Source organism: Leptonotus elevatus, chromosome 15 (genome assembly GCF_054856555.1).
Source record: "Leptonotus elevatus isolate MCC_2025b chromosome 15, RoL_Lele_1.0, whole genome shotgun sequence".
Taxonomy (NCBI): domain Eukaryota; kingdom Metazoa; phylum Chordata; class Actinopteri; order Syngnathiformes; family Syngnathidae; genus Leptonotus; species Leptonotus elevatus.
The window spans coordinates 18393687-18414015 of NC_141253.1; the positions used below are offsets into that span (position 1 = coordinate 18393687).

The window sequence follows — 20329 nt, forward strand, 5'->3', positions numbered from 1 at the left end:
GAACTGGCTACCTGCCAGTCGTAGTGCAAATTAAACTAGACGTGCAATTTCTGGAGAAATTGCGCGTGAATGCCGAAAGCTGAATGCATGTAGAATGTTGTGGAATGCTTTGTTATACTGAAATATAGAATATTGGAAAAATAAAAATGAATGGTAAATATTATATGAAATTGAGCTTTGAATAAAATCTGCTCCAACAGGGATTCAAACCCTACTCTCCTATTTAATGGTCAAATGTTTTAGCCACTGCTCTGGAATATTGTGGGGTTGATCTTAACAAATAGTGACATTGCATGGTATTGTATTTAATGCAGTGCTAAAAGCTGTTGAATTTGCTGAATACAATGTTGAATGAGTTTGTCATTGAATGTATGGAATAATATTGGAGGAAAAACTTGATAATGTGTAATGATATTAAAATATTATGGATGCAGATGATTTGGTGCCCTAGGCGAAAGTTTAGATTGTAGCCCCCCCAGACAACCACAAGTAATACAAATAAATAGCATAAGTACAGTGCAATACAACTGTTTAGTGCAATTTGTGCTGACATTATTAACTACATTATGTTTTCAAACTATGGTTTGGTGCCATTCAACAGCATGTGCGTGACAAACATGTACGTGGCTCTGTATACTTCCACATGGTGCTGCTTTCTGCTTGTGTAACTCAAAAAGTCGTTTATTTTGTGTGTAAAATTTTCACATGGACACAACAGAAATGTTAGCTAAAGATTGTTGGCTAGATGACCTACCTGTTCCGAATATACATCCTGCCTCGGGCAGTGTTTTTGTTAAATGTTGTTGTCGTGAGTTGTTAATCAGAATGGACTACTTAGTAGTAACCTGCAGTTAGGTGTATCTTCTAAATTATTTTGATAGGAATATTTTTATTTCTGGCTTTCATGTTACCACAGTGACTCCTTTCACCTTTATCTACGATATTATGTTCAATTTTACCCTGCAAATAAAAAGGTATTGTTTTTTACCCCAAAAAATGTGCAGTTAAGTATTTTTTAGGTACCGATTTGAGAACCGTTTAAGCACCGTAAACATTTGAAAAGTACCGGATAAAACCAAACAATACCCAACCCTACCCCTGAATAGACGTAACCAGTAAGGCTGGGATTGTAATCCCGTGTGGTTGAAACTGTTATGTTTTGGTTTTCTGCTGTTTCCTGTTTCTGATTTCTCCCTTGCAGTTGCTGGGGAAACAGCTGGAGGGCGGATCCTGCCGACACACCTGCTGCCCATTATGTCATTAGGCCGAAATAAAAGCCTGGCAGCAACAGAGAGGAGTGTCGAGTTAATGCTCCGTGACGCTGCTCATCATACCTGATGTTTTGATACGGCTACCTTTCTAGCGGCAATCTTTCTTGGTGTTGCGGACACCACTAGTAATTAGACTAGTAGCGTTTTTCTTTAATCAACTTTCTGTATGCTACACTCCTCTATTTTATCCGCCCTCCAGCATGATTTTGTGTTTTCTTGTTTTTGCCCACGACGTACACTTTTTTGTCGTCGTCGCCTTTTGTTGAGCAACCTTTTGTCCACGTGCTGTGCGTTTTTTGTTGGTTCATTAAAATTTTGTGACTTTCACCCTGGCTGGGTCTGCTCTTTTCTTTTGAGGTCCAACAAACACAACCCAATCGTGACAGAATAATCAGACACAACAAGACACACCTGGGGCAAGACAAGTGGCTGAGGGCACTGATTGGTTGACACGAAGAAGGGCAGGATTACACTCAACAAGACCAAGGGAGACACACAACCAAAAACAGAACCCAAACATGACAGTACCCCTCCCTCAAAGGACGGATCCCAGACGTCCCAAACAAAAGTCAAACAAGGCAGTGGGGCCAAGAAGAGGGCACAGACGAAGAGGCTGCAGCAGGCGCAGGCGAAGAGGCCATGGGCTGCAGCGGCAGGACGTGTGCCGCCGGAACGCGAACTGGTGGTGGCCACAGGACGTGCGCCGCCAGAACGGGAACTGGTACCTGCCTCTTGCTCTGCTGGGTCCATTTTTGGTCGGATCATTAAAATTGAGTGACTTTCGCCCTTGCTGGGTCTGCTCTTTTCTTTTGGGGTCCAACAAACACTACCCACTCGTGACAGAAACACCCTCCAGTCCCCCTTCTTTAAAAAGGGGAACTACCACACCGGTTTGCCAATCCAGAAGCAATGTCCCCAATGTCCATGTGATTTTGCTGAGGACCAGGACAGCCCCACATCAAAAGCCTTTGGGAATTCTGGGAGGATGACGAAAATTAAAAACTAATGAAGATTTTTTTTTTTTTTACACACACAAAAATTTTTTTTATTAAAATTGTTATTTTGGATAGTTGCTTTGAATATAGTGTTAGACATTGTTTTGTTCTGTCAACAAAAGTGTTTCAAAAAAAAAATTATTTATATATATATATATATATATATATGCTGTTGTTGTGTCCCACAGATATGATTGTCGAGGTAGTACCTGTGAGTAATAGTATGCACAAGTCAAAGTACAGGTAAAATGTAAATTTCTTTAAAATCAACATTTAATAGTGAGGAAATGTTACATTTTCTTGAACACACAATACATCCTTTTTTGGGGATCAACATTTCATGACCTCTTAAATTGTTTTCAATCTGCATCTTGACAATCTTTGAATGCACGTTGATGTTAGTGAGATTCCATTATCAAGAGTATGTACTGGGAGATGTGGCCAGCAAAATGTTATAGATTGTTGAGCTCCAGAAGGGTTTGGTCCAACACCTGATGCATGTCCAGATTTTCTTCTTTGGCATGGGCCAGTTTTTCTGCAAGTTAAAAAGACACGAGTTTCAAAACACACATTAATTCTAGAGCTAAATCGTCAAGTAACATACCATATAATAGGGGTGTTAGAAAAAATCGATTCGGCAATATATCGCGATATTACAGCACGCAATTCTCGAATCGATTCGATATGCGGCCGAATCGATTTTTAAACATACATTTTTCATGGGAATATTCAACAAAACGTCTTACTTAGGGTTAGGATTCGCACATTAAGCATGGAAAAATGTTATATTAATGGAACATTAAGCCTTAATATTTTATTTCATTGCTGTTCAAACATGAAACAGACTGCAACCTGTTTGTTAAATGCAATGGCTCAGTTATAAGCCTGAATTTTCAGATAAATCAATACATTTTCATACAAATCTTACAGTGAGCATGTACAAGTTTACTGATTAGTATTTTCTAAATTTGAGTAAAAAAAAAAATGCAATAATCAATTTATAAATTCGTATCGGGATGAATCGGTATTGAATCGAATCGTGACCTATGAATCGTGATACGAATCGAGTCACCAGGTACTAGGCAATTCACACCCCTACCATATAATATTATATACAATCCATCCATTCACTGAAAATACATTATGTAGTCATAAATTGTGTTTATACTTTGTTATGAATGCATGTTTTTTGCAAAGCACCCTTCAACGTTAAAAATATATTTTGATTATTCTGAGAAAGATTATTTTGTTTTCTACTAAGACTGTAAATGTTGCAAACATTAACTTTATCCAGCTAAAACAATTCATGTAGTGTTTTCTTTTTTTTGTCGTTCCGCTTTGCTGCACTTGGTTGCCCCTAGGTGGTGCAAGGAGTTTAGCAATACGTATCCACTACTTGGGTTACATCTTTCTAGTCAATATTTGTCCTTTGTAATTTATCATACTACATTTTTTGTAGTCATGTATGTTTGTTCTTTTGCTACATTGTAAAATCATTTGTTCTATGCATCTCTTTTGATTAGTCTTTTAGTTTTATACTTTTCTCTACACATTTTGTAGCCGTTTTTGTTCCACAGTTTTTGTTTTGTACTTGACAGTATAATTTGTTACTATTAAATGCTTGCAATAAAGAGTAATGAATTTTTTTGTTACTGTGTTGAAGTCCAATCAAGCACAAATCGTAAGAGAATGATCCAGCCAAATACTGTATAATGGACTCCACAGAATCAGGCCATGGTCAGGTGCTTGGCCAGCACATCAAGGTCCTTCAGGAGTTGAAGGCTACTCTTAGAAATCTGTCTTCAAGCATGGACGTCCTGACAACACGGGTGGACAATTTTGTAACTGGTCCCATTCCCACCTGGCAACGGCCTTGTCCAGCTGCTCTCTGTCCCTTCTCCGAAGGTGCACGTCCTGCAACTGCCACCCATTCCTGCCCTGGCAGTGCACATCCCGCTGCCGCCAACCTTTCCTGCTTCATTGGCGCACATCCTGTAGCAGCTACTCATTCCTGATCCCCAGCAGCTCCATGCTTCTGTTCTGGCAGCACACATCTTGTGGCCGCCTTCTGACCTTGTTGCAGCGATGCATGCATGCACCGCGGTCACCTTCTGACCTTGTTCCAGCAACACACGTCCTGCGCCCGCCTTCTGTTCCTCTTCTGGCGTCGCATGATCTATGACCTCCTTCTGATCCTCTTCCAGCAGCACAAGTTTTGCTGCTGCCTTCAAACATTATTTTGTGAATTCCACGGGATTCTCACAGGATGAGAGTCAACTTAATCACAGGATTCGAACGGGACAGGATAAAAAGTTTACGTGAACAGGATTATCCAGTAGGAAGGGGGGGGGGGGGGGGAGCTCGGACACATGTGATTTTTATTGAACTCATTCACTCGCAGCCATTTTCACTGAAGCAATCCCGTTTTACTGGATTTTGACTGATTTTGCAAGGCCGATAGAATATTGTGTTCTATTGCTATAAAAACATGGAAACTACCAAAAGAAAGATTAGAGTCTCTTCTTTCATCGGGAAAAAAAGTATATTTGTATATTTTTCCGTTTTGCAGCAATTAGCATTAGAATATAGCTAAATGTCATCATTATTTACATTCCTGTTGAAAACACTGTCAAAAACAGCTTGTTGCAACATGGCCCTGGCTGACATCTTATACTTTGCTGCCACCTGCTGGCAGTTTTTTGTAATAACTACCATTGCTATAAGCCACCTCTTCATGTCAGAAGCTGCATCAAAGCTTTCTGTTTGCCCTTGCATTAAAAAAAAAACATTAAAAAATTACGTTTTTGGGAGTGAAGGACAAAGTATTTTAAAAAACGTATTAACACGTTTTTGGGTTTGAATGTTAATGTAGCTGACCTCCAAAATGGGAGCAGTAGGGGAGTGGGAGTCATTCTGAAGTGGAGCAGGGACATGAGTTATTTTCACCAGTAGTGGTAGTGGGATGGCATGTGTCACTCTCTATGGCACAAGTCCTGCGGCCACCTTCTGACCCTGTTCTGGCAGCACACATTCTTTCTTCTTTTTCTTCCTTTTTTTTGAGAGGCAGCACACATTCTGTGGTCACCTTCTAAACCTGCACAGGTTCCGCTCCAGGCTTTCGTTCCAGCAGTGCCCGTCTTGCGGCTGCCTTCTGTTTAACCACCTTAGGTTTATGTCACTTTTAGACATAGCTCTGTGTGTGGCTCAAGCAATGCAACACACATGAATTGGTGCAGGCAGGTAATGGCACATGTCCTCACACAATAGACTTAGTTATTAATTTTTATTTCGCCCAAATTCATGTTTTATCAGTATCACACGCACATGCTGACGTTCAACAGTCTAATACAGTGGTTCTCAACCCTGGTCCTCGAGTACCCCTATCCAGCCTGTTTTCCTTGTCTCCCTCAGCCAACACAGGTATCAGCTAATCAACAAGCTCCACATGAAGTCTGATAACGATCCTCACGTGAGGGAGAAATGGAAAACAGGTTACATAGGGGTACTTGAGGGCCGGGGTTGAGAACCACTGCACTAGAGGAAGCCTTGACTGGTTGAGGATGTGCAGACATAGCCAGTAGCTAACATCTTGAGGCGGAGGAGTCGCCTAGGTGACCACTTCCATTCACTTACAATATATTGAGGTAACTGTGTTTGGCTCTAATAAATTATTCATAACTTGTCAAATTCTTTACCGATTTTTGACACGGATTGTTTTGTTACAAACAATAATTTTATAATCAGGCTTCACAACATATTAAAGCTGCTCTTTGGAAAAATAAGTTTGTCATGCATGCACAACAACAAAAATCATGTTACATTGGGCTAAAAAAGTATTTAGTCAGGCCCCAATTGTGCAAGTTATCCTACTTAGAAAGATGAGAGAGGCCTGTAATATTCATCATAGGTATACCTCAACTATGAGAGACAAAATGAGGGGAAAAAATCCAGAAAATCACATTGTCTGATTTTTAAGGAATTTATTTGCAAATCATGGCGGATAATAAGTATTTGGTCACCTATTAACAAGCAAGATGTCTGTCTCTCGGACCTGTAACTTCTTCTGTAAGAAGCTCTCCTGTCCTTAACTCTTTACCTATATTGATGACACTTATTTGAACTCATTATCAGTATAAAAGACAACCGTCCACAACCTCAAACAGTCACACTCTGAACAACACTATGGGCTAAGCCAGAGAGCTATCAAAGGACACCAGAAACAAAATGATAGACCTGCACCAGGTAGGGAAGACTGAATCTGCAATAGTTAAGCATCATGGTGTGAAGAAATCAATTAATGGAACAATCATCAGAAAATGGAAGACATACAAAGACCACTGATAATCTCCCTCGATCTTGGGCTCCACCCATCTTCCTCATGGGGTAACCTGTGTAGATGCTTTTGAGTTTAGTAGGTGACACCCAGTTTAAAAAAAATGCCCTGCAAAATTTAGGCTGATTTCTTAAGAGTATTCAAATTTTTTGAAATCCTGTTTTTGTGGGTTTTATGAGCTGGAAGCTCAAATTGTGTAAAAATAAACAAATTAATACTTGAAATCACTTAAATTGTGGGCCCTGAATCTATAATCTATGAAAGCTTGACTTTTTTAATGGAATTATGGAAGAAAAAAAAAACGTTTCCATGATATTCAAATTTTTAAAAAGGGTCCTGTATATAACAAAGTATTAAGATGAAATTTTGTTATTAACCAAATACTTATTTTCCACCACGATTTGCAAATAAATTCCTTAAAAATCTGACAATGTACATTTTGTGTATTTTTTTTCTTTCTCATTTTGTCTCATAGTTTAGGTATACCTATGATGGAAATGACAGGCCTCTGTCACCTTTTTAAGTTGGAGAACTTGCACAATTAATGCCTGACTAAATACTTTTTTACCCTACTGTATATAGAAGGAAAGTGTATTGCGAGATGTGAAACAAAGTTTTATAGGAAGAAAAACTGAAAAGAGGAAACAACTTTTTGAAAAAGCATTTACTGTCATTGTCAAGATATTTGATGAAAGAAATGCAGACAGGGAGCTTCGTAATATAGCAAAGAAAGGAAAAGAAAAAAGATGGGAGGGACACAGAGAATGAAGATAGTTTAAATACATTTATTACAATGCAGGATTGCAAGTGCTTTGCAATTTCAACAGAGGAAATGAGTGGGAGTAGTGTGACCTCAGCAAAAAACAACAACTTTGCACTGACTGGGTGAGCTGTAACCTACTTTTAAGAGACCGGTGCTCTGTAGGGCCTGACCCAGCAGTGCAACGATGGGTGAACATTACATTTCAAGATTGTTTTATTTCCAGCTTATAATACCACAAAATAATGCAGTAAAACAGCAGCAAGCAGGCAGAGATGAGTTGAAACAGAAGGAGAAGAATTGACAGCGTCTACAGTGTAGTCATATCATTGAGGGCTAGGTCCAGCTCCTCACTGAGAGCCTTGCCCTTCAGCTTCTGAGCATACACTTCATCTGCAGGAGGACACACGCAGAAACACACACAATGCCAGACAGGATACAGAGAAGTTTAGCAAAGTTGGATTCATAACCAAAGACGTTTTCGGGAGATATAATACAAAATCTTTATAGAATGCATTCATATGCACTGAATGCATCATGCAGTGTTATTATTGACGGACAATCTGCCATTGCAGAATATAAAACTGTGGAGTTAGTGCAAATTGTTGTGTTTCTCGACGTTTATCAAACCTGTTGCCAGACTAGATAAGTCTTATTAGCAAAGGTGGCAATTCCAGGTCCAGAAAGTAAAAACCCTGCCACAGTTTGGCTTTAGCCCCTGATGCTAGCTAGCTAGCTCCCTAGCAGGTAAACGAGCACAATGGGAGCTAGCTAGGGAGCTAGCACCTGAAAGTAAAAACCCTGCCACATTTGGCTTTAACCCCTGATGCTACCTAGCTAACTATAGCTAGCTATAGCTTCCTAGCAGGTAAATGAACACCATGGGAGCTAGCCAGCTAGCACCTGGGGCTAAAGCCAAACTGTGGCAGGGTTTTACCTTTCTGGACTTGGATTTGCCCCCCTCTGCTTATTAAATTTAAAATAGCCTATACAGCGCTGTTAAATGTTCAACCCTCCACATGAATATCAGGCTGTAGGGGATTTTTTCTGCTTTTTTTTGTTGGTGTCAAGTTATTCTATGTAGGATAGTTGTTACTAGTGGCTGCATTAATGGGACAATTAATGACTGAATACCTTCCAGATCATCAATGGTCTTCTCCAGCTTGGCCACAGATCGCTCCGCAAACTCTGCTCGGGTCTCGGCCTGAAACACACACCAATACTAATGTTTCTCATGTCTGATATACATTTACACTTTTCATTTATTCAAATGAATAGTAGTTAGCAGAAACAGAATCACACAAGCATTAAACAACAATCTTACCTCTTTAAGTTTGTCAGTAAGAAGTTTTATTTCTTCTTCATATTTGTCCTCCTTCTGTGAGTACTAAAACCACAAAAAAAAATCTCATTATTAAGGATTGCAATCAAAAGAATGTATGAGACCCTGACAAAAGTAGTTCATAAATTCTCTGACAAGCCTACTTTATCTCCTTTTTTCTAAATTCGAACGTTGACTTGCACTCCAAAAGTATTGAAACAATGAGGTTAATTCCTTTATTGTTGCTCCTAGACCTTTGGATTTTATATCGAAAGATGACTATGAGACAATAGGTCAATACAGTTTTTATTTCCAGGTTATATATGGATCTGACAAACAACGTAGAAGATTGCACCTTTTGTTTGAATCCAGTAGGGTTTGTAACTTGGGGTGTCAAAAATTGTGCTTTAATTTAAAGTGCTTTTAACGCCACTAATCTTTTTAACGTGCGATTAATGACCGGCCCTTACTTGGAAAGCCTGTACTGGGGGAATTCCAGTCGCACGTCAAGACACGTCAAAATTTAGCAGTAATACATTTAATAATAATTCATGTTTGTGGAAACTAGGGTCAAGTTTTATTTTACAATTTTTAAAAATGTGCAGAAGTTCCTTCATGTTAAAGATTAGATGGCTCCGAATATGAAAAGAAAAATGGACTGAGCTGTCACCAGCATTTTACAAATGCAATTATGCCATCTAGTGGCAGATAATGACCTCAACACAAATCAATATCACACTCGTTTTTTATAGTATGATACATCTTTTTAATTGTAACTAAATTTTATGAATTATTATGAAATTACTGCATCAATGACTAAAAGATGCAGCCATATTTCTATTAGTTTAACATATTTTCCACTTTTATGTTAACAAGAGTATTAAAAAAATTGTATTACACATTTTATTGTACATTTAGAACAGACATAAAATGTGGGATTAATCGTGAGTTAACTATTGAAGTCATGTGATTAATTACGATAAAAAAAATTAATCGCCTGACATCCCTAGTTGTAACAATAATGGCAATATCACAATATTAAAGCCGCCACAATATTGTCGTCTTGTCACGATATTAAAAGGCTAGGTTGTATTCCATTTGCACAGTTCCATTACCTTCTGGTGGTTAGTTTATTAGTGCAAATTCATTTTAATTACCGATAGGCATGTTTTGGCCACCTACGTTTAAGACCCATGCTAATGGCTAGATAAAGGGGAACGTAACACGTTTGAATTCATACACAAATTGACCCGATTCACAAAATATGCGTGTATTGGTAAGTAAGTGCCTCAATATTAAGGGTTAGTAATTGTAGGACATTAATGTACATTGAGGTTAATGTTACCATTACTATTTGAACTTTATGTACATTTATGACCTTGACTAATATCTTGATGTCAAATGCAGATGTTTTCAGTCTACAACTAAAATAAAAGAACCAATCTCACTTCACTGTTCCAATACTTGTGGAGAAGACTGTATGTAACAGCTATTTAATTCTTAACATGAGCAACTCGACCCCCAAACCCTACACATGTATTGTCACACATAGGTGGAAATTTGCTGTTTAGAATTCCAATATTATTTATTGTAACATAAATTATTTTTTGTTTGTGTTTGATTTTTTTAAAATGCATGGGAAGAGGACCCTGAAAAAATTATCTCTAAAAATATTAAATTGCAATCTCAGTATTGAGGGAAAAAAATACAATTAGGTTATTTTTCAAAATCTTCAATCTTCAAAAAACTATACTATACTATAGTAGTATTTCATAAATGAATGCACCCTAAGAATCTTCTGTACCTTTTCAGACTGAGCCTCCAATGACTTCAAGTTGTTGGTGACATTTTTCAATTCTTCCTCAAGGTCACCTGATTTACTGAGCAATGTTGATAAGAGGAAAACAAGAGGAGAGAAAAAGAGTAATTGGAAAAGTAGGACAGTAAAGGAGAACAAAGACCACTCAATAACATGCTTATAATTGTGTCTGACTTACTTGAGAAGGAAATTTACTATAAAACAATGAGGTTTCAAAGATTAACAAAAATTTCAGATGTGATCATGTATGCGGGTTAGATGGAGAAATGAAAGCCAAGTGTTGAGATGGCAGCTTTTAGTAGCAGAGGGCAACAGGTCAGAATGAACCCATGGCAGAGGTAGCACAATAAATACCTCTTCCTCTCCGCACATCATGGATTTCAAATTCTGGTCCATTAACCCGAACTCTTCCTCCAGCTCCCTCACTCGCCTGCAGGGGTTAGTCCATAGCCGGGTGATTTAGTGGTAAGTGAGGGGGAGCACAACATCCCATACAGGGGGTGGTGGTGTATTGAGGCATGCATTACATAGAAATACATAAGGAAGCACAAATCAACATTTATGTCTCCACGTCATTAATGTGTGTGTTATTCCCTGCAATATGTCAATTCATATCTATAAAAGGCTGCAGCACTAGGAAGGCACATGCAATGATACTATTGATGAAATGATTGTGTGAATAATCAGTTTAGGAAATGATACAAACGACCATGCAATTTAATACTTTTCATGAATAACTAAAAATTATAGGTTTTACACACTTAGGGCCCTATTTTCGTGAACACCGTAAATCCGTCACGGCTCAAGTCGTCTCCAATCATTGTGGCTAATAACATTGCATCTCCAAGGACACTCCCTCACACCCAGCTAGGTGCAGACCAGTCTGCCAAATTGGACAAGACATTCAGCGAGCCTCGCGCTTCTACAAAAAACAGCATCAGCCAACATTTGCGCCCACTGCCCACGAAAATAGAGCCCTTTGAGTTGACTACTTTTCCATATGTTCTAACATAGCAAGAATATTTAGTTGGAGCTGAAAATTGTCACTCGCGTTCAATAGTCCCGTGTGTACTCTGTAGTAATCACGATATTCACTATAACAACATGAATGGTGGTTGGCATGTCAGTGTTGAATTTTCTTTGTAAAGTGTTGACTTACGCCTCGGCTACTTCAGCACGCTCTTCGGAACGCTCCAGATCGCCCTCAAGAATCACAAGTTTACGAGCAACCTGCAGACATGTACAGTGCACATGGTGAGTCACAAAATCATTCCAAACTAAAAACAAATATTAAAATCATCACGGTTGCCGGTTTAAAAAGTTAAGTCCTGCAGTGACTAACTTTTTTTGGGGGGTTTTTGTATGCCATTTTCTAAAGTGAGCACACAACTCTGAATCTAGAAATAGTGCCTATGAAAAATTTGCAAGTATGCCAGTGGGGAGAAGATGTGGTGAATGTCTCACCTCTTCATATTTGCGATCAGCTTCTTCAGCGATGTGTTTGGCCTCTTTTAGCTGCATCTCCTGGATCTCCATTTTCTCCTCGTCCTTGCCTGCCCGGTTCTCTATGACCTTCATTCCTCTAAATGTCAATGACAACAACAATATGGATTTTTTGTGTAACTGTGTAATATCAGAAAATTCATTCAAAATCAGTCATTGATTTAATTAAAATGAGATAGTGATAGAGAGGGAGAGAGAAAGATTACCATACAAAACTGTTTACTAGACTAATTGCTTTACAAGTAGGTTGATCTTTCCTATTTAAATTTGCAATAATGAGAGATGATTACCATTAGTTTTCATCCACTCTTTGTGGAGGTTTGATTTCCCATAGTGTGTTCAGTTAACACAAAATTTCTAAGGAAGAAACTTGATGTGCAGCAGATAAAGACAATTTATTTGTTGTAATGTATATATGTATATAGTTTTTTGGGGGGGGTGTCAAGAAGTGTTAGAAATGTTGGTGGATGAGCGCATTTCACCTTTCACTCTCATCAGCTGCTTTTTCAGCTTCCTCTAGCTTCTGCAGAGCAGTAGCCAGTCTTTCCTGCGCTCGGTCCAACTCCTCTTCCACCAGCTGGATACGCCTGTTTAGAGATGCCACCTCAGCTTCAGCCTGTCAAGACACACCACACAAATATAAATATTTAACAATATTTTACTTGGAAAAAATATTTTAAAATTAATAAATTTACTCGACATGTTACAATGTTATTTGTACCAATCAGTGCTCAACGTTATCATCATATTGGATATGGCAAAGTGGAGTGATCTGTGAAAATGCCTTCATTTTACTACATGCATATGGAAATGTACTCAAATCCAGATCCCAACGAGGCCAAACACTTACTTAAGATTGTTTTTGGAGATCACCATTTTTGGAATTATAATTTGCTGACTTTATAGCCAATGCAATGAAGTCCTGCACTGTATGTGCATAATAATGTAATAATAAAAAATTATGTTTCAATATCTTCATTACAGTAACAGTTTCGCATACATTGTTTTGTTGAAACACTCATGAAAACAGGAATTTGCATATGTTGATTTGGTGCTTACCTATGTCCTATATTTATTCTCATCACATGAATAATGATATACATTGTATGTCATTTCACAAATATATTAGTCTATTTTGGAAATTATGTATGCATTTTTCCAATGCTTGCATGAGTGTTTACAGCTACCAATAGACGTGATGCTAGTAGTGTAGTGATAAATATTGAAAAATATAGCCCTATGATATTAAAATGTATATTAATCAAATTAAAAGTGACATGTGTTGTTTTTTGTGCATATCTTTTTGAAAAATATAATGCAGTTCAGCATTTGTGTGTGAATAAAAAAAGAGGCATTGATTTTGTAAAACGGCAATTAATGAAGTTTACACCATTGTCTCCATGAGTTTACACAACTTTACAGGCAGGTCTCCCACATCAGATATGGAAAACGTGTTCACGTATCGCAGAACCGGTTGAAACAGCTCCGGGCGGGATCTATGTATACTGTATGTTATCTATTGTCTATTGTAAAAGATACCTTGTTCACTTCCGGTATAATTTAGCCAAACTTTAGTTAAGTGCGATTTTAACGTAACGATGGTTATATTTTTGATTAGCGCGATGCATCTACTTTATAGGTTATATTTCATGAGATGTGAGAACAATTCACAAAAATACCACATGTATCCGTTTTCGGTGATTACCGCCTCTCTCGCCTGTCTCTCAAGGTCCGCCTCTCGGAGCAGAAGTTCGGCTCGGTCCTCCGCCTCAAAAGCGACTTGTTGCAGCATTTGAATTTTTCTTCTCACCGCGTCTATCGACATGAAAGTCGCCATAGCACTTGGAGTCGATTTGGCGTTGTCAGGGTGTTGTTTGTTACCACGGCAACGGCGTCACGTTCGGACTCTAGAATAAAGGCCTTGGGTTGGCCAGAGGCCGCGATATGTCTGCGCGTCCGCCATATTTGATGTGTCAATTCTGCCCAAACAGACTGCCTGTCAGTGAATACGCACTCAACAACAAGCCTTGATACAGTCCGCCAAAAAGCTAAAAACAGTACAAAACAAAACAGATTAACAACACACATGCAAAAAGGGGGTTGGATGACGCAAAAAAGCGAACATTAAATTACTTTATAAAATAAATAAAAATTAAACAGTGGGGCTGGGCAACTATGGAAATAGTAATAATCACGATTGTTTTTGATTAATGATTAAAATCAGGTTACTTAGTATTTATTGGAATACCAAAACTCAACTTTAACTACAACTTGAAAGCACAATCACAAAATTAATTGGTAACAAAGTAAAATAATAATATATAAAAAATAATAGCAATAAAAATAGATCATGACAGTGCTGTGTGCACTGTGCACCTTGGCCTTGGCCTCTAACGGGAGCGTGGAGCAGTGCAAACATGTAGAATACACTTAGGTAGGCTTACATTAAGATCAGAAAAAAAGGGTAAAAGAAGAAAGATGTGATCGAGTTTTCTTAATATAACTTGTTTTTCACAGATTCTGAAGAATATGTACCTTTGAGTATTTTTATGTTAACTGTCTGTATTATGTTACTACAGCGTTTGTGTGTGAATATTTGTTATTTGAAGGAATACAGAGGAAATATTACTGCTGCAACTCAATGCTAATTTTCTGTTAGCAATTTAATGATATTTTACATTCACTCACATCTAACATTAGATCTTGCGTTGATGTCTCTAAAATGAAGTATGTCTTGTATTTAAGTATACAATGTGCGCATTTTTGTTGTTGTTGTGTGTTTAGTTTCAAAGTAAACTCCCACTGGGGTGTCTCATGCTTGCTGCACAAGTAACACGATGCATTCAGGGTGCTCTCACAACACAGGAACTTTCAAACCTACCGCACCGTTTGGCACATTAACAGTTTTTGTTCAGTTATGCTGATTTTACGATCATGAGAAGCCAAAATCGAAATCACGATTACATTTTTATAATAACCCAGCCCTTGAAGAAAGAGTATAAAAGTACCAATTAGGAGAAAGTTAGTGGAGCTGTTGTCCTGTGAATTCCTTTAAAGTCAACTTTGAATAACTAGTGACAATTAGTTAGTTGTCAACTAACAGCAATCACATTATTGGGCAATTTAGTTAAGTAGGAGAGATTTCTTGTTTGAGGACATGTTTCACTGCCAGAATACAATACTGTATGACATACTTACAAATTGTTTCTTACTCGAGCATCAGGGGTCTGATGAAAGCTATGCCAAAACGTCATCTAAGACATCTTAGGTGAGTGTGCGATGCTATTTTTGTTATTTTATACTTACAAATTGTGTCTAGAGAAAGTTTAAATTAAAAGTTTTTTTGTCTATACATGCAAATAGGATACAGATATGTTAGCGTGAAATAATTTATGTAAAAAAAAAAATCTATAAAAACTGTCATTATCTGTTAGTTTGTTTATTTATTTATTTATTTTTACTGGATTTGACCCTTTGGCATTCTCCTTACGGATGTTAGGTTCCGCACAAATTAACAGTCAAACTTTTAGGATTTTATAATAGAGTCCCCTATGTGGATGTTTTTTTTTCTTTATTTTTTAATTTTTTTTTACTTGTACTGCTGTGTGGCTTATTCCCTTCGTGTTATCAGAAGTATTCAGCAAGGCATTGTGGCACCAAATTAACTTTCGCTAGAATAGATAAAGTTGCTGGCAAATTTCGATACGTCAGCAGAACCTGATACTGACAGTTTTAATAACAGTTAAGCTGCAGCTGTTATCTGAGGGACTGGTATGGGTTAGCAACTTTACACTGAAACTGACAATGGTGATTTGGCACAAGCTTTTTAATAGAGTACTCTTGAAGGTCAAATCGAACAGCTATGATTATTAGCAATGCATGATGAGGTCTGGTATTAAATTATGGGTAGTTGGGTGCATCAAGTGGGTTTTCCTCTCCATCACTACTTACATCTGCTGCCTTTTTCTCGGCCTGTTCTAACTTCTCCTGGGCGTCCTTCAATGATTCTGAGTATTTGTCGAGTTCATCTTCCACTCCTTTCAGCTTCTTCTGCAGACCTAGCAGCTCCTCCTCCAGCTACAAGACACAACACACAAGTCGTGGAGTATGAGAGCAATGTGTATTCTGGGATAGTAATAAAGTACTTCAAGATATTTTCAACTGTTTTAATGCTTCAGCAGTCTAGATGGACTGACTGTATGACTTGATGCATGATTTGACTAAGTTATTATTTATATATTGGTCACCAATGGAGGGGAAGTAACCAAGTACACATACTCTACAGAAGTAGATTTTTCAGTTATCTGTAGTATAAAACAATCCTCAATCGCAGCTTCCAGATTCGCAGTTAGCTATTTTTCGGAATTTCTTTAGTTAAGTTTAGACCTTTATTTTTCTTGCCTCCTGTAATTCCAATGTCAACCGGTAAATGGCGGCACACTATTTAGTTTGGCCGAGAACAAAATTAGAAAGTGATTTTCCTTCAGTTCGGTCTACTTTTACTGAAGTTTATTGAAAGGTCACATCCGCTTCAATAATGCTTTTTAAGTCTACAGCAAGCGACAGCTGTAGTTTCATTTTCATAATATACATCTTTAGGCGTGATTATTGATGTACATTGTGATAAATTTGTTAGTTTGGAGAAAATGCTTTGTCTTCTTTACTGTAAACACATCTACGAATCAGTACACTGATACACTATTGACAATTCCGAGCTTACGTCACAGTCAAAATAGCGGTCAACTCGGTAAAAGGAAGCTCTCCGCTCATTGAAAAACATTGTAATTTGATTTGTGAGGATTAATTTGATTTCAAAATGTGATGAAATGTCATTTGACGACTAACAATCTGCCTGTTTTTTGTTTGTCACAGACAACAGCAATAAAATCCATTTGTTTTCACTGTATAAAGGAAGCATTTGCATTGTGTTGCATTGCAGAACTATTAGAAGTGCCCGGATGTTCAAAATTGTTGATTTGTACAATATTTTTGTTATCCATTGCTCGTGCTCTCTCAATATATCATGTGTTTAAATGTAGTTGTAATTCAGAAGCATGTTTAAAGATTTTTTTTCATGAAATGCTATAAAAGCTATAAAAACCTGGCTAGCGAGTATTTAAATGGCTATTTCGATATCATGTCTGGAACGTATCACTGTTTTTCTTGCATTTACTTGCCTTTACTTTACTCATTTTTCAGAAAACTTTTTATTTGTATTCCCTATGTTGAGTGCATTATTACCTTTATTTCCTAAAATTAGCAGTGGTTATCTTATTTTTGTATTGGTTAAAAGCGTAAGTCAGGTTGTTTTTTTTTATCTGCAATAAGATGTGCCCCCACTAGTTTAAACATGGTATCCCGGTTAATATTGTGTTTGTGAAGTAAGAATTAAGAAGACTAATCCAAATGTTTTGACATTTTATGCAGCACTGCCACCTGCTGTCAACTGAATTTGATGTCAAATTCTTGTGAACGTCATGTGACCAAAACAAGTGAGCCGTGGATTAGTCTTCTTAATTCTTATTCCACAAATACTATTAATCACAATATTGTGTTGAGACTAGAGGGGACACGTAGAACATATTATTGCAAAGAACATTTTTTACTTCGCTTGTGCTTTAAGTACTATAAAGTTCTGATTCATTTTTTTCCACAAGCTTTAAGCATAGACCAATTAACAAGAGCTTGGAAGTCAATGGTAAATGGGTGAGATGGCCCCACTGGCATGTCCGCTGGACAAATGTGCTTTCCATTAGTCTCTTCCAGTCTGTAGCCATGTAAGGCTTCTCAGTCACAATCACAAATAACCAATTGCCATAGAGAAACAATTCAAACAAGCTTAGAGTCTTCAGATGGTTCGGAAGAGGAAAAAAAAGGCTCAGCACTTGGCAGGATTCTCACTTTTCCCTCAGAATTATGACTTTAAACTTTAAAGTCAGAATTTTGACTTTAATCACAGTTCTGAGTTTAAAGTGAGAAATCTGACTTTGTGACGTAGAGCTATGAATTGTGGGGGAAAGTCAGAAACCTTTTTTTCCCCCTCTTCACTGGCCCTAATCCTCTTCCATAAGATGGAGACATAAATAGAAGGCAGCAAACATTTCGGTTGGACTCAGGCCTTTGTATGCAAAGTTAGCATGTTCTCCCCGGGCTTCCAAAAACATACATTAGTTCATTACATTATTTTGAAGACACTAAAAAAGTGCTGTCAGACTGAAAGGCAACCAGTCCAGATTGTATCCTGTCTCTCGCCCAAAGTAAAACAGGATCGGCTCCAGCCAACTGATGACCGCGGCCGGGCGGGATAAGCCTTGAAATGGATGGATGGACATAAATAGGCATGCCCTCATCGAGAAAGGATTGTATGGCTATTGTGATTGCTAAGAGCTGGGATCCTCTGAGGACAATTGCTATGCGAAATGTTGCACACATGAATTGTTGATGTCTATTTGTGGCTCACTATGCACTCTGTCTTGTGGAGCTACACATGGCAGCCAAAGAGTGCATCCACATCATCCACAACCGAAGTGGACAAATGTGCTGTGTGAAAATTCCAGTCAATTTAATATACGTAATGAAAGATGCTGGCTGTGTAACATAACAGCTTAATACTGATTCTTATCACCATAAGCACACCAATACAGGCTAGCAGCATTGGCATTCAAAACAACAATGAACCTAATTGTTTAGCTATACATTTACATTTTGTGATTTGAGAAGAAACACGTTTACTGAGTATCAAGGGACTTAAGTGGAAATAATTGATACATTTAACGATCTCGATAAGCTTGATTTCAGTATCCAAACAATACATACAGTAGCCTATTGCTTGTTTCATATCACATCCTATAGCGGATGCTAGTCTCCGTGAACATCAACTTCACTCATCACCTGGTGACTTTGTTTCCTATCTTTGACTGCACAAAATGTATTGTGTCAAATAAAGGTCCAGGAAGTAAAACCCCTGCCACAGTTCAGCTTTAGCCACAGGTGCTTCTAATCAACTGGAAGGTAAATGAACTCAACGGGAGCACCTGTGACTAAAGCCAAACAGTGGAAGGGTTTTTACTTTCTCGACCTGGATTTGACACCTCTGCCATTAAAAACAGAAATGAAAACTGTACTCAGCTGGAAAGGCAAAAAAAAAAAAGAGATGTAAAATGTATGTGACTTTCATAAAAGGTCTTCAGCGAGGAGCATCACCTGTTTGCATTTGTCCTCTGCTCCTTTCTTGTCCCCCTCCGCCTGTTCTGCCCGGTCGATGGCATTCTCCTTGTCCAGCTTCAGCATCTGCATTTTCTTCTTGATGGCCTCCATGTTTCCTCCGGTTGTCTTGTACGGTTAGTCAAACAGAAACAGACTCAGAGCGATGTGATGGGAACAAGGGAGGACGGGAGAGTCCGCGAGGTGGAAATCTTGAAGATGGAAAACCAACTGACTGAGCCCCCCACACTTTTTCGACTGTAGGGCCGCCTGTGGACCTTGCCCATATTTAGGCAGTGACAGATGTCCATTCTATGCGCGTGACGCTGAATCCTGTCTGGTCTGCCTGGGGTCACGGTATATTATTTTTTTCAAATTATTATCATTTCATTTCACGCGTATGCACCAACATTAAAAAATAAATAATCATATCTTACAGACAGTAAAGAGACTGAATGAATTTGCATATGCTAGTCAGACAGAGCTAGCTAGCACATATCAAGGCAAGTTCAAGTTGCCCCATTTATGGTATTTTATTCTTATATTTAAATCTACTTACCTTATATTATATACATTATATATAATACCTTAAATACATATATACTTTGGGTCATAGTAATAGCTCAGCTCTGGGATACATCTGAATGAAATAGTACACGGGTGAAAGCGAACCTTAAAATGGCAGTACAGCTCAGTGTGAAAGGACTTGGCCTGCAGACCAGAATGCGACGGGCTCTAGGACAGCTGCAGTTAAAAATATTGGTCATAAGTCTCCTTTACAACTCGGTAGAGGTGTGGTTTGGATTGGCAAGTTTGCCCGCTCAACTGCTTAGGTGCCCTTAAAGTGAAAGACTGAACACTGTGAATATTGCAACAAACATTTTTGTGCTGCTCTCTTTGGCGTCCATTTTCAGAGGAGAAAATAATCTATACCATGCTTGGGCACATTGGACACCTAATCGGGCTAATGTTACACCTGCTTGGACCACGTGGTCTATATAACGCAAATTTAGTTTGATTGGCCACAGGCAGTCAGAGTCTGAGCCTTGCGGACATGTGCGTGGATGTCATTGTGTTTCATTCATAACTAGAGCTGCGAGCAACTATGAATCATCAAAGTGGCC

At 38.2% G+C, this 20329-nt stretch overlaps 1 protein-coding gene across 2 annotated transcripts; it reads right to left on the minus strand.

Annotated features, from left to right (window-relative positions):
- Nucleotides 1-2661: 2661 nt before the first annotated feature.
- tpm2 (tropomyosin 2 (beta)) lies at nucleotides 2662-19469 on the minus strand. Of its 2 annotated transcripts, none has more exons than XM_086096121.1 (9): nucleotides 19206-19469; nucleotides 15954-16079; nucleotides 12485-12618; nucleotides 11964-12081; nucleotides 11659-11729; nucleotides 10485-10560; nucleotides 8684-8746; nucleotides 8494-8563; nucleotides 2662-2801 (listed from the first exon to the last, which is right to left on the minus strand). In XM_086096121.1, exons 1-9 carry the CDS (start codon nucleotides 19317-19319, stop codon nucleotides 2719-2721), a joined length of 855 nt encoding a protein of 284 aa, XP_085952247.1. In that variant the 5' UTR covers nucleotides 19320-19469; the 3' UTR covers nucleotides 2662-2718. The 2 variants fall into 2 exon arrangements, with proteins under 2 accessions (XP_085952247.1, XP_085952246.1); XM_086096120.1 differs by lacking the exon at nucleotides 2662-2801 and adding an exon at nucleotides 7365-7752.
- Nucleotides 19470-20329: the final 860 nt, after the last annotated feature.